The 15,085-nt window shown below is 46.3% G+C and overlaps 1 protein-coding gene across 2 annotated transcripts in view; it reads right to left on the reverse strand.

Annotated features, from left to right (window-relative positions):
* The window catches only part of EPHB1 (EPH receptor B1), a gene marked incomplete at both ends in the record, with an annotated part of 425,673 nt that overhangs the window by 44,067 nt on the left and 366,521 nt on the right, over positions 1-15,085 (reverse strand). For both annotated transcript variants that reach the window (XM_082839068.1, XM_082839067.1), the window contains 2 exons: positions 1,712-1,927; positions 9,472-9,719. In XM_082839068.1, the coding sequence (XP_082695194.1) occupies positions 1,712-1,927; positions 9,472-9,719 (464 nt within the window). The remainder of the gene's footprint in view (positions 1-1,711; positions 1,928-9,471; positions 9,720-15,085) is intronic.

The raw sequence follows: 15,085 nt of genomic DNA on the forward strand, positions 1-15,085 counted from the left end.
AAAAGGTGAAGGAACTAATTGTATCATATATGGCCGAAAAAGGGTTAACATCTCTTACATAAAAAGAATTCCTATAAATTTCTAAGAAACAAGAAAATAGCCCAATAGAAAAATAGGTAAATACATGTACAGATAATTAACAAAAGAAGAAACATGAATCCCAGTAACTGTGCAAAAAGACAGTAATATCTCCAGCAGTCAGTTGAAAATGCAAATTAAAACAAAATGAGGTATGATTTTTCACCTTTGGATTAGCAATTTTAAAATATTGATTACTTTCAATGCTGGTGAGGATGTTGGAAGATGGGCACTGTATATCCCTAATGGAGTGTGAATGTTTACAGACTTTCAAAGCAGCAACCTGTTGTAAGAATCCCCAAGAGACAAACAAGACACAGAGAAATAGGCATAGTATGATCCCATTTTTATAAAATAAAAATTTTCAAATTTTTGAACAAAGAGAGTGTGAAAGCAGGCACACCTAATTGCTGGAACTGATGCTTCAGGACAGGGCTCGGTAAACTATGACCTAAGTACCAAATCTGGCAGGTCACCTGGTTTCTTACAGCCCATGGGCTAAAGGTGGTGTTCATACATTTTTAAAGGGTTACATTTTAAATGGTTATATAATCATATGCATAATATACTCATTTGGCCTCTTGGCCAGCAAAGTCTAAAATATTTACTATATGGCCCTTTAGGAAAAATTTACCAACCCTTGCTTCAAGGAAATTGTAGGTTCTGAGTTAGTCTTTCCTCTCCTCTGTCTTGTTTTGATTTTTATGATAATTATGTATTGCTTCTGCAAGCTTAAGGAATATAGGTAGGTAGTTAAGTAAGAAGATCAATCACTTTGGATGTTGTTGGGAATAGATGTAAGAAGACAAAAGGAAACCAGGGAGACTAACTAGGAAGCCACTGTAACAGTCCAGGTGAAAGAGAATGGTGCTTAGAACAGGGTGGGTGCACAGCAGAGGTGGGAAGAAAGGGACAGACTTTATAGAAACCTATGGGAGTAGCTGAGGGATTGGACATGGATGGGGAGGCACAGAGAGAACTCAAGACTGATTCTTAGGTTTCAGTCATTAGTTGAATGGTGCAACCACTGAGTTGAAGAGATGGGGAAGGGGAAATTAGAGAGTAAATCAAGAGCTCTATTTTGGACCTGTGAAAGTTCTAAAGGGAATTGTGTGAACTAGGCAGCTGGACACAGATGATTAAGCTGCTTGGGCTGTAGAGAGGGAGGCTGAGCAAGAAATACAAATTTGAGAGTACTCATCATGTAGATGGTACTTAAGGCTTTCTGGAAGTGTTAGGGAAAGAGAAGAGGGCCAGGAGTCTACCTGGTATCACAGTGCTCAACCCAACTGCAGCCCACTCCCTGCTAACAGCTGTCTCCAATGCCACTGTCCAAATGTTTGGATTCCCTCAAATCGTCCTTTCCAAAATGTCCTCTTCATGGGCCAGGAACAGCATGGCTTCAGAGGAGACACCGACCCTTTCTCACAGCCTATGCCCCAATGCTTGCCTGGACGAACAGCTACTGTAATTTCTCCTGGATGAATGGTCCGCCCAGCACCTGGCTCCCCTCAGTGGATAGATGAGTTCTGGTCCCAGTCCCTCCCAGTATGGTCCGTCATGGGTCCCTGCCATGAGCAGCCACCTTTCACCCCTGTCGTACTTTGACCCGAGAAGACACAGAAGGACTCACCAAGGAGCTGGTGTAGGTGGGGTCTGAGGTGTCATCCTGGAGGTAGCGGGAAAGGCCAAAGTCAGACACCTTGCACACCAGGTTACTGTTGACCAGAATGTTCCTCGCAGCCAGATCCCGGTGCACGTAGTTCATCTCGGCCAGGTACTTCATGCCCGCAGCAATGCCCCTCAGCATCCCCACCAGCTGGATCACCGTGAACTGTCCATCATTTTGCTGTAATTAGACACCAAGGGCAACCAGATCAAGATGGGCTTCAGTGGTCAAGCAGAAGCTGAGGTGCCAGGGCCCCACTGCCTTCTCCCTTCCGACTCCCATTCTCCTCCCTCTCCTTGAACACTCTGCCTTCTCCTTGCCGTCTTGTGGATTTCATCTTCAGATTACATCTCAAAGCCATCCAGTCCTCTCCACCTTCACTGACACCATTCTAACCAACTCATCATCATCCATCACCTGTAACAGCCTCCCTACACCTTCCCCCGTCCCAATCCATTCTCTAAGGGCAGCTAGAGCCATCCTCGTAAGACAGAAATCAGGTCACGTCACTGAAGCGCTCTAATGGCCTCCCACTGTGTTAAGGGAAAGTGCCAAACTCCTCAGCATGGCCCACGGGGTCCCATGGGATCAGCTACTGCCTCACCTTATGTCACTTTGTCCTGCACTCCTGTGCTAAAGCCACAGTGACTGGCGACTTTTCAATCCTCTCCCTGGCCAAGCCCTTCCTGCCTCGGGGCCCTTACACATGCTGTTCCCTCTGTCTTTTCCCCACAATCAACACCTACTTGCTTCAGGTCTCCACTTAAATGACACTCCCTCAGAGAGGATGTCTCTCTAGCCAGTCCCCTCCCCCACAAAAAAGTAGCACTTTCTTACTACTATCCTTCAGTGTATGCTCTTATTTTCCTTCTTAGCATGTATCACAAGATTTAATTGTGTGTGTGTGTGTGTGCCTGTCTGTCTGTCTGTCTCTGCTACTTGACTCTTAGCTCTTTGAGACAAGAACCCTCCCTCTTGCAGTCACCATAGCATTCCCAGTGCTGAGGATGTTTGAGTAGACAGATGTAGCTCGATAAACATATGCTGAATGAATGGCTGGTACATCTCTTCTTGTCTCCAGAATTAAATGTTTATGGTGTCTTGGCCGACAGTGGATAACACACCTGCCTCAGAGAGCTGGATGGTCAGGAGGAACACACACACCGTGTCTGGCTCGTGGACTCTCCCAGTGAATGGGAACTGTTGCTGCCCCTCCTCCTGCCAACCTGAAGTGCTGCCTTCTCTCCAATCACAGTTTCTTACCTGGGTGGCCTCCCTCCTCCATGGTTAGAGGACAGGCTCTTCTGTGAGTGAATGTATGCCTTCCTCCACCTCCCCAGAGCCCCTGAGCTCTGCACACACTGGTTACATCAGTGGACCTTGGGCCATGCTGCCAAGAACACATTTTCCCAACTAGTCCAGCCCCAGCAGCTCCCTAAAGGGTTATGAGTTGTATTGTGTAAGCAGAGCATGGCCCAGGCATTGAGATGCTCTGAGTGGGGGAGAGGGAGGAGGAGGCGGGGCACGCTGGGCTAGTCCAGTTACTGCTGAACACAGACCTTGGACAAGGCAGTCCCTCCCTCTGCCCCAGGATCCTCCTGTGAAATGCAGGAAGCATAAACAGTGTGAGGAGTTCCCATTTATTGAGCAGCTACTGTCTGTGAGATGGTGCCCAATGCACTCACATGCATTATCTCACTAATATGTATGGGCACATCATTTATGCATGAGCTCCTGCAAAAGTAATTTTCTATGCAAAAATAAGTAAAGAAAAATAAAAGAGCTGTTGTAAAAATACACTATTTATTAGGGAAAATATTCCAACAATTGAAAAGTCTAACAACGGTAGCATGAATTGTTGAAGACTTTGTTCCTCATGAGAGATTGCAAGCCCGGGGGTTGGTTATACCCCTCGCTCAGTTGAAGGACTGGAGCAAACTGGCACTCCTTCCACTCCTTCCTGAGCCCCCAACCCCCACCAGAAGGAGGACCCCCAAACATACTGAGTTTGACATACTCCAAGTTCCAAGTTCTCACTCAAACCTTAACCACCTCCCAATCTGCCCAGAATGCTTCCTCTGCAATATTTGCTTCTAACCAACTCCAAAATAAAGTGCAGAGCTGCTTTTTGGAAACTGATTGGTTTTCAGCACATGGTGCCCATCTGCCAGAGCTGGATGTGCCGTGAGTGATGCAAATCTTGCTCACTAATGAACTTCACTCCACACTTCCTTGAGAAGCTAGCCCAGATTTCCCCAGCACCATCATTTCTCTAAGTAGGTCTCTGGGGATCTGCCTCTCCAGAAAGTTGTCATGCGACTTCCGCATATTAGAAAATATATTTCAGCCACAAGTCCCAAGGGTCAGATTTTTTCAATTCAGTTTGTTTCTTCTCCTCTGTAAGTGGAGACAACAATGTGGTTAAAAATAAATGTCTCCCTACAGAAGCCCACTTGTAGACAGATGTTGGGGAGGGCACCGGTGCTGGTTGGAAGCAGCTTTGCCAAGAGCAGTGTTGAAAGCTTTTGCAGATTTGTGTCTATGTTTCTACTTTAAGTCATTAAATACTTCACTGAGCTGCTTCATTTTCTGATTTGTTTAAATGTTTAGATCAGTCATCTTATAGATTCTGGTGTTGACAAAGGGCAAAAAGTGATTAAAAGTTCAGGCTTTGGAGCCAGACAGACCATGGTGGGTCCGGGCTCTGTCTCTCACTGGCTGCATGCTCTTGGGCAAGTTATTTAACCTCCAGAGCAGTGATTCCCACATCTGTAAAATAAGAACAGAGTGCCCATTCTTCCTGAGATTTGCGATTCAAGGTTAAATGAGATAATACATGTGGAGGGCTCAGCTCAGTGCCCCATGAATACTATGACAGCAGCACTGACTGCTGGAATTATCAGCAAGGCCATAATGTCTCACAAATCCTCTCTCCCATGACCCCCAGATGCCTGGTGAGAGAGACTGAGGACACCTTGGACAAGGACTGCAGGTTCCTTCTGGCTTCCTGGGCATGTGGGGCAGACATCCTAGTATCAGTGCCCTCAGAGAGCCTAGTTCACAGCGCATTCTGAGCTCAGCAGTTTGGCATCTGTAATAATCATCCCCACCCTAACTGTAGTAGGAACTAATAATGTAGGCCTGAAATTAGGATCAGTTAATCTACAAACTCTGATTTCTTCCTTCTTGGCCTTTGAATGGCAAGTCATACTTCATGGAATATGTTTTCATCCTTAACTCCAGTCCTGTGGAGTAGGCAAGGCAGGCAATATTACATTGTTTTTATAGAGAAGATAAAGGAAGTCCAGAAAGTTTAAGTGATCAGCCTTAAATCACTCTGTGTGATTTTGACTTATAACAAGAATCTAAGTCCAAACAGCAAATTGCTTCTCCATTTACGTTTCATCTTTTATCAGTTGGTAATGGCTGCCTCCAATGTTGTGTGGAGAAATCTGTGTATAAGCTTTGTAGGAAGAAGATCTATGATTGATTAATGATGTCTGCCATGGCCATAGAAAGAGAAAGTAGAAACATGCACCACAAATATGCTACTTTATCTGAATCTTTTATAATTCCTGTCCAGTGCCTTTTCCACTGGAAAATGCTGACTCTACAACACATTTTCTTTAGAATCTGCAGGAGAATCAGGTATCATGATAAGACAGTCATACCTGTTGCGTCCATAATCTTGGAAACTTAGAGACATAAACATATTAAGATTTTCTGACATGTCCAGCTGTTTTATGTTCACTTCATTGATATAAACTCCCAAAAAAGAACTTTCAGAGATATGAGCATCAGCATACAAAGATAAACAAGACAGAAAAAGAAAAACAGATTTCTTAGAACTTTGGGAAAGATGTGATTCTGTGCTGAGCACATGGTAAAAACACAGTTTATAGTAGAAATACAGGCTGGGTGAAGTGATTTAAACTTTCTTCCTTTCATGAAGTGCTTTCTGTTGAAATTGCTTTTCTGCAAATTCACTGAAGCCACTTGCTGGCCCTTTTATTAGCCAGGAAGGATTTAGGTATTTCAACTTACATTGACAAACCCACTTCAGGAAATGAAACCTTTATTTGATTTGTTTGAAGAAAATGAATCATAGATTTTTTTTTTTAACCTGAAAGAGCCCTTTCAAGATCATCCAGCTCAATGCCTTTAGTTTATAGATTGGGAAATTGAGTTAACGGATTTGCTCAAGGCCACAGGGTGACTCATAGCAGAGCCCAAAGCTGGGCCTCAGTCTCAGAACTTGCAACCTGGTGTTCTCTTTCTGACAACTGGCTTGCTGTCCTCTAGCTCCAGCCCATGAATGAGCACCCCATGAATGATAAATGTCCCCATTTGACATTGTTCAGTGACTTCCAAGAGTCTTCCAGTTACGACCATCTGTGAATGAACCAGCAGTAACCACAAGGCCAAGCTTTGGCCATGAAGGCCTTATGGAGCAGGTCAACCCTCTTGGCTGAGGCGTGAGGCATTGAGGAGGGCTTCAGGGCTTGTGCCTAAGATTATGGAAGAGCTACCAGGTTGAATCCCCTGAATCTGAGTGCCAAGAAGGAAATATTTAATTATGGATTTGCAGTCTACCTAACCCATGGCACAGACATTTTTTTAAAAATGGATAATTATGAACCTACTGAATGTGTGGTTAAAGAATAATGGTGTTTCCAATCCCTCCAGAATGTGAAGAATCCTGAGTCCTGAAATGAGTGGGGAGCAGTGAGCAGACTGTAAGAAGCCCTTTCCGATGTGCTCCCTGGACCCTCGATGCCCAGAGCCTCTGAGACACCCATCCAGAGCTGGAGTTGTGGTCACTCTCCAAAGCCACCACGTCTGGTATGAAAGGACCAGTGGGGGGTTGGGGAGGAAGCAGGTGCACAAATTGAAGACTAACCCTTTTCCTTTCTTCTCTGAATGGTGATCTTAAAAGTATACTACCTCCCAGAAGATGGACCCTGCAGGATGGAACTGATGACCCACTATTCAATTTTATCAAGCAGCAAATACATCAATTAATGCTGCTATGCTCCAGGGTTTGGTAGTGAGGCTGAAATTAGATTTATAGATTACCTGTCTCTGTGCCGGGTGGGGAGTCGGACATGCTTCATTTCCCTCAGCTCCCAGCACCGCCTGCTCTGGCCGCTCCCTTCTGGCCATCCTTTCCCCTCTATTTCCCTGTGCTCCTCTCTCGCCCCTAGCTTTTCTCCCACTGCCTGGGCCACATTGTCATGAAAAATAACTGGCATCCAACCTGCCCCCATGTCCTGCGCCCCCAAAATGGAACAGGTGTGTGCAGAGCAGTGGTGCAGGGTTCTGATTTTCCGCAGGCTCCTGAGAATGAATCTTCCTGTTCGCCTGTGCGTTCTAGGGAAAGAGTCTCATCACAGTCTCCAGATCGTGTTGAGAGTCTCTGTGAAGCACAGACAGGTGACTTGCAGGAGGTAAATGACTCCTGATAGGTCCAGAGGCTGGTTCCGGAAAATACTTTTTCTTCTAACATTACCTCCTATTCACGTTTCTTTGGCTGACACGAGAGCTCTGGCTACAAGGACAAGAGACCGTGTACACTCAGCAAGCTCCATCTCTCCTGCCCAAACTCTTTTGCTCCAGAAACTGTTCTTCATTCAACTGGCCTCGACCCGGTGCTCAGTGTGCTAGGCGCTGGGGTTTCAAAATACAAAGCATAACCCACATCCTCAAGGAGGCTGTACCAGGCAAAGTACGTGGGGCCCATCACCTACATCAGCTGTCCCCCACCCCACCAAACAAAAGCCACTGCTGCCTAATGACTCAGACGAGGCATAAAGTGTGTGCTCCCCCTGCAAAGGTAGGTTCAGTATGTACAAATGCAGCTTCTAGACAAGTCCTCAGCTCCCTTTCCACACTGCAGCCCCTAAGCTCTGCTTCTGAGCTTTGGAGCCACCAGGCCGCTGATGACAGATTACCAAATAGGCCACGCTGACTTTGACCTATGAACACACAGCTCCACTGTTCTGTGAGCCTACCTGCCCATTCCTGACCTGTCTGGCAAATTCCCCCTTCTCCAATATCAGAGAAATTCTCTCTCTTCCTTGAAGCCTTCCCTGGCTTCCTCAGGAAGGTTTCAGTTCTTCTTTATGTGATACCTCTGTACTTCATGTACGGAAACAAAAAGTATAATCCAGGCAGATGATTGCTGGAAGCTTTGGGCACTAAGGTCCTGGGGGTCAGAGGCATCTATGCAGGTTGTATTCTCTAAAATGGATATAACAGGACCTCCCATCCCTTATGTGTAAAAAGGCTGCTGTCCCCCATCAAGATGTGGGACATGTTTCTTCCCCTGGAATCTGGGTGGGTCCATCAATGTGGTTGAAGGATGCTTTGTGACATTTCAGGCTAGGTTTCAAAACTGATACAGCCTCTGCCTTCTACTCTTGGGTTGCTTGTTCTTGGGACCCAGCTTGCTGTGAGGAAGCCCTAGTCAGCCAGGTGGAGAGATGCCGGCTGATACCTAGCATCAACCCTGGGACAGATGAATGAATGAGGCTTCTGACGATTCCAGGCCTTAACCCTTGAGCTTCTCCTGCTGACAACACATGACACAGAGAGGTCTCCACCGAGGCCTACCCAAATTGCAGATGTGTGAGCAAACCAAATTGTCGTTGGGCTAAGTCACTAAAATCTTGGGGTGATTTGTTCCACAGCATTAGAGCAATGTCTCTCTCATCCCAGCACAGGGCACCTCATGACTGTTTCAATGAGACTCTACGAATGGTCCTTTGATCTTCAGCCATAGCTACTGTTTGGTAGCTTTGGTGACATGCATAGCTGGCTACTTAGTATTACTCTGAAGCCCTTGCTCAGAAGGTCCTGCCCCATTCTTTGATGCCACTCCCTGCACTCTCTTGCTCCCAGGCTGCCCAGCTGTCCCTTTGGTCCGAGGCAGGCCTTGCTCCGTGGCCTGTGGTCAGACAGCTTCTACCCTCCAGACATGAGCACCTCAGCCGTGCTCACTCGCCCCTTCTCTGAATAGCTCTGGAATACCCCACAGTAGTGAAAATGCTTCCTTTGTGGCTGCATGTGGGCATGCTCTGACAACGGTCCTTTGCAGATCTCCTGGCCATAGGCCTTCAGGGACCCGCACCTCTGCTGCAGGTGGTTGGGAGCCACAGTTCTCCATCAACTCCAGGAAAGACTTGTGGATGCCTGCAACACACTCTTCCCCTGACCTGCCCAGAAGCGCCTCCTCAGAGGCCGGGATGCCCAGGCATCAGAAAAGGGCAACTGTTTTATCTCTGAACTGTGAACAAAGGGAGCTATCTGCGAGGGCGGCTATGCTGGGGAAGAGGCAGAGATAGCCACTGGCATCTGCGTGAATCACGCAGGACAGCATAGCGGCTGGAGGTCTCTTCAGTCTCTTCAGTGACACCGACGGCCATTCTCCATCCTCCTCTATTCACTCTTACTCATCCAGCAAGCACTTATCCAGGCCTGGCTCGATGCTGTCCTCCTACAGAGGGGTCCACATGCTCTGCTTTGTTCTTTCCTTTCAGCAGCAAATCTGTTAACCTCGCTAACATCTTCAACGCCCACCCGCATTTCATCAGGGATTCCTGAGCGACAGGCTGTCCTCACACGGACACTTCTCCCCAGCCCACGACGGTCTGCCAGCGTCCACCAGCGCCAGCATCATCCATGCTTTTGCCCTGAGGAGTAAAGGTGAGCGGAGCTGCTCTTACCCTGAGGAAAGAATCCAAAGCGCCATTCTCCATGAACTCCGTGATGATCATGACCGGCCGACTCTTGGTGACCACGCCCTCCAGGCGAATGATGTTGGGATGGTCGAACTGGCCCATGATGCTCGCCTCGCTCAGAAAGTCCCGTCGCTGCTTCTCCGAGTACCCAGCCTTCAGTGTCTTGATGGCCACATTGATTTCCCTCTTGCCTGGAAGTTTCAAACGCCCCTTGTACACCTCTCCAAACTCTCCTGCAACAAGAATGCAATTATTACTCACTTCCTTCTGTCTGTGGAACCATGAGAGGAGGCAGCTTATCAAGAACAATGGTGCTCCAAGTGGAACGGTGATTAAGGTGGCAGAAAGGAAATAGTGTCCTCTCACTGTAATTGTGACGTCCCAGCACTATGCAGTTCACGGCAAACACAGAAGGAATACCCAAATATGTTCTTTACCTCGGATCTCTTGGGTAACTAAAGTGAAATTTCAGACTCTATACGGGTTTGTTTTTCCTCATTTGTTTTTTCATTTGTATCCCAGATGAACAATTGAAATGTAATGGTCAGTTTCACTGTGGCAGAATCATAATTCATTTTTAGCAGAGCCTAGTGCAAGAATGTCCAGGGGTTATGGGATACGTTCAGGTACTTTAGTCCTCTGAATGAGATGTATAGCGTTTATATTCCTACATTGCCCTGAAAGTGTTTGTGTCTATTGGGTCCCTCGGAAAACAGAAACTGAGGAGTAAGGAAGGTAAGTTAGCAGACACTGCAGGATAAAGGGGAGAGAAGTAGGATTGCCAGAGTCCCAGATCATGGTGCAGACCTGACTTTATGAAAAGAAAGGGGAAGCGGGAGTGGGCAAGGAGAGGCCCAGATTGCAGTGCAGACCTGGTTGATGCAGACCTGACAGTCTCATCTAACCCAATGAGGAGCTTCAGAATAAAGAGTGCCCATTCCAGAAAGGCCCAGGCCCTAGCATCCCACTGTGCTCAGTCACTGACTGGGGCTGCCAGAAAGAGCTGGGTCCCTCCGAGAAAGCCGAGGCAGATCTTGAAGGCGCTGCAGCAGGAGGCTGGCAGCTACCTGCACTCCTGGCAGCTGAACAGTGGCTTTTTCAAGCAGACACGAGCTGCACACCTCCATGGGTGCCACAGCATTTAAACATTTTTGCAGTAAAATCACCAAGAGTAAAAACAATTCTGGTGACACTATTTCACAGCTGCTTAAAAAATCTGTTGAATCCCATTCAACGTGCTTTCAAAAGTTATCTTATGATTTAACTTGGTTTTGTAACTTCAGTTCTTTCATGTGAAGCAATTTAGAATCTACTTGTAAGTGCATCGCAGAAACGGGTGTCAAAGGCCTGATAGGAGAAACATGGATTTCTGCTGGGAAAACTTTCTTTCTCACTTTCAGCTTCTGCAAGGCGATGATGGAGCAAACTGTGAGCAATCAGATACGTTACTGGCCGAATTAGAAAAGCAAGTTAACATCTGTGATTTAGTAGGGAACTTCTTATATTTTCTGCTGCATAGGTTGGAAGGAAGCTGCGTGAAAGGCCTGTGGATGCAGAACTGCTCAAGAGTCTATGGAACTTGTTAGAATCTAAGGCTGGAGTAGAGGTTGGCTTAAGCACCATTAGGAAGGTTTCAGCATGGACCTAAGATAGACAGCATGTGTAATACTGGTTTTGACATGAGATCACAACTGTTTGAGGTCAGACCAAGTCTCATTCATGTCCGTAACTTGTACACACCACTGAGGTGTCTGGTACGTGGTAGGTATGCCAATAAAAGTTGGGCTATCTTATTTATTATTATTTGTTTGGCTTTGCCCATTCTTGGGTTACAAACTGCTGGAGGCTCCAAAAGAAGTGGAGGTACCAGTATTTACATTTTTACAAAAGGCTGTTTATGGCAGCATCTCCTTCAACAGCCAAATACCATATGACCATAACCAGGGGGATGGCTGGAAAGGGACAGCCATCCTGCAGAATGGTATGAGCTTCTGAAAACTAATAGAGGAGTGAGATGTATTGGCTTCAAAAATGTCTGCATTACATTGCTAAGTGAAGCAGAAAAGAAGAGAACGTTATATTAATAGAATGTGGTCTGTAGAATATGCCTGTAGGGGGGTGGTGAATGCCAAAAAAAAAAACATTATGGAAAAAATTCATAGCAAATTTACTTTCAACTTCAAATTATTTTAAAAATTGGTTACACTAGAATGGTGGGAATAGGAGTGGGGAAGTATGGATTAGTAAACTTTAGTTACTTTTTCATTTAAATTGTTACAATAAGCATTGTCTTTGCAGTTCAAATGAGTAAAATTTAAAGAAAAGTACTGAATAACAACCACCTGTCATATATGTGTGCTTCTCTATGTATATATATTTGTGTAGAGTATGTATATGTATGTATGTATACATACTTGTGTATATATGTGCATATATGTATGTGTCTGTATGCATTTGTGCATATATTGTATATATGGATGTGTCTCTATATATTTTTGTATGTATATATATGTGTCTGTGTATAGAGATATATGGAATCCATCTCTCTGACACCTGCACCTAGTAGTTATTCAATAACTATGAGCTGAATGAATACAGCTTGCGTATTTAATAAGCATACTAATTGAAGAATATCAGTATTTCCTCCCTGTTGTCATACTAATGAGTTCTATTTTCTTTTAGTAAAAAGACACGGTTGAGAGTGAGGGGAAAGTATGCTAATATTTCTTCTTGGGGGAGATAGTACATCAAAATGTCTTGACTACCTGCTCTGTGCCAGGTACCGTGCTGGGCTCTTTGCATGTCTTAATCCTCACAGCACCTTCATGAGCTGGGTATTATTATGCCCATTTTACTAATAAGGAAACTGAGGCACGACGAAAACATGCCTCAAACCCCACATCTGTGAGGCAGAGCCAGGGATACTCCCTGGGCCTATCCCTTTTCCTGCCATACCGCCTCTCAGAAGGTGTGTTCGGTTAGCAGTGCCACAGGGAAGAGAGCTGGGTGGATGTGAAGTCACAATGCAGGGCCCACTGTGCTCCAACTGTGCAAGTCCTAACCATTCATATGCAGTTACTGTTATAGTGACTCAGTAACCAGGGAACAGCAAACACAGTGTGACTGAGACAAGCTGGGATCTGGGACCCTTTGCTGCAGTGCTGCAGTGCTTGCACCTGGACACACCTCTCCTCAAGCAACAAAATACAAAGAAACTGTATGGGACTAAAAATAACTGCATGCATGCGCAGTTTGGGCAAAATTATGGACAAAAGATACAAAGAGACCAAGAAACCCAACTGCCACTTTTGCAGAGCCCAGAGCAAGAGCAAGGAGTCGGGAGCAAAAGCAGGGCACTGCGCATGCCCCCTGCACACCACACCTCCTAAGGGGTGGGCAAAACACCAAAGCCACCCCTCCAGACTGACCCCTGCACACACACCATATAAGGAGCAAGCTCGCCCCTCCTGAGGGAGCTAGCAAGCAGGGAAACTGTTGTTTGTTCCCACTCCCCTCTGCTGTAGCAGGGGTCACAGTAAAGCCTTGCCTGAATTTCTCGTCTGGCCTCTAGTCAATTTTTATTGATTGGGGAAGGCCAAGAACCCTGGTTGGCATCAGGACTACCTTATAGACAAATATCATATTCATGGAAAGTTCCTGCCCGGCTAGTCAGATGAGATCAGAATATTTAGGAATCAGAATATTTATGAATTCCTACACATCAGTCTGGGGAGTGTGTAAAAGTGCCCCAGGTGAATCTGCTATCCCCCACAACATACACATAAACTCCCCAGTTGAGGACTTCTGTTATATACCAGCGTTCCCAAAATTGGCTGCCCACTGCAATCCCCTGGGAAGCTTACAAAGCACAGAGGCCTGGGTCCCACCTCCAGGAATTCTGTTTAGTTGGTCTGGGTGCAGCCTGGGCACGGACATAGTTAAAAGCTGCTCGCAGGAGCAGCTACGTAATTTGCAGGGCCTGGTACAAAATGAAAATGCAGGACTCCCTGTTCAAAATTTATTAAGAAGTTCAACACGGTGACAGCAGAGCATTAAACTAAGTGTGGGCCCTGCTGAGCATGGGACTCCGTGCGACCACAGAGGTCCCATGAAGCCAGGCCTAGCTGCCCAGGTGGTTCTGAGGAACAGCCAACGTTGAGAGCCAGGGGTCTAAACCACCCAAGCGTGTTTCAAACGGATTAGGGAACTGCTAAAGGCCCTGGAGTACCTGGAATTCATCCCTACACCTTTGAATTCATTTGAAAGCAGTGCTTGCCTACAAGCTGCCTTTCACTGCACAGGGCCTGACACATAGTGTGGGCTTTGTAGCTGTGAGCGGAAAGAAAGAAGAGAAGGAAGCAAGAAATCAATGAAGGTGTGGCTTTGCAAAGTCCTATCTGTATAGAGCAGTGTGGGCTACGTATATTCGTTTCCTAATTGACAAATGTCATATCATTGTTTAATCTTTGTGGCTGACTGGTCTTCAGGTTCAGTGTTCCTAATACTTTAGCTCCAAATTATATCCTCTGTAGGGGTCTCATCATATAGATTTTTGAAATTATAAAATAAAAACGTGCTCTCCTGAGAGGATTTTTAGGGCAGTAAAATTACTCTATATGAAATTAAATGGTGGATACACGTCATTATACATTTGTTTAAATCCATAGAATGTACAACATCAAGAGTGAACCTTGGGCTTCCCTGGTGGCTCAGTGGTTGAGAGTCCGCCTGCCGATGCAGGGGACACGGGTTCGTGCCCCGGTCCGGGAAGATCCCACATGCCGCGGAGTGGCTGGGCCCGTGAGCCATGGCCGCTAAGCCTGCGCATCCGGAGCCTGTGCTCCGCAACGGGAGAGGCCACAACAGTGAGAGGCCCGCATACCGCAAAAAAAAAAACAACAAAAAAAGAGTGAACCTTCACTGTGGACCTTGGGTGATAATGATGTATCAGTGTAGGTTTATCAATTGTAACCAATGTACCACTCTACGGGGGGATGTTGATAATGGAAGAGGCTATGCATGTGTGGGGCAGGGCGTATATGGGAAATCTCTGTACCTTCCACTCAATTTTGCTGTGAACCTAAAACTGCTCCAGAAAATAAAGTCTTTTTTTTTTTTTTTTTTTTGCGGTACACGGGCCTCTCACTGTTGTGGCCTCTCCCATTGTGGAGCACAGGCTCCGGACGCGCAGGCTCAGCAGCCATGGCTCACGGGCCCAGCCGCTCCGTGGCATGTGGGATCTTCCCGGACCGGGGCACGAACCCGTGTCCCCTAGCATCGGCAGGCGGACTCTCAACCGCTGTGCCACCAGGGAAGCCCATAAAGTCTTTTTAAAAAAAGAAAGTGCTCTCCTTGGGTTGGGAGAGATGGGTTCTGTATCGTTACTGCTCTTGGAAATCTGCTCTATAATCACTGGAAAGCAGCGGCTTAAAGGATGGTGATTCTGTAAAAATAGCTCTTTTTCTGTGTCTGACAAAGAAATGACTTCATATTCCCCAAGCCCGGAGGTTTTCCAACCACCAACTGCGGAGGAAGTCACTTAATCCACAGTCCTTACTCAGAGGCTGTGCTCCACCCTGTAATTAAGTGGCCCTCATTG

Source organism: Leucopleurus acutus (genome assembly GCF_964270905.1).
Source record: "Leucopleurus acutus genome assembly, chromosome: 5".
NCBI lineage: Eukaryota > Metazoa > Chordata > Mammalia > Artiodactyla > Delphinidae > Leucopleurus > Leucopleurus acutus.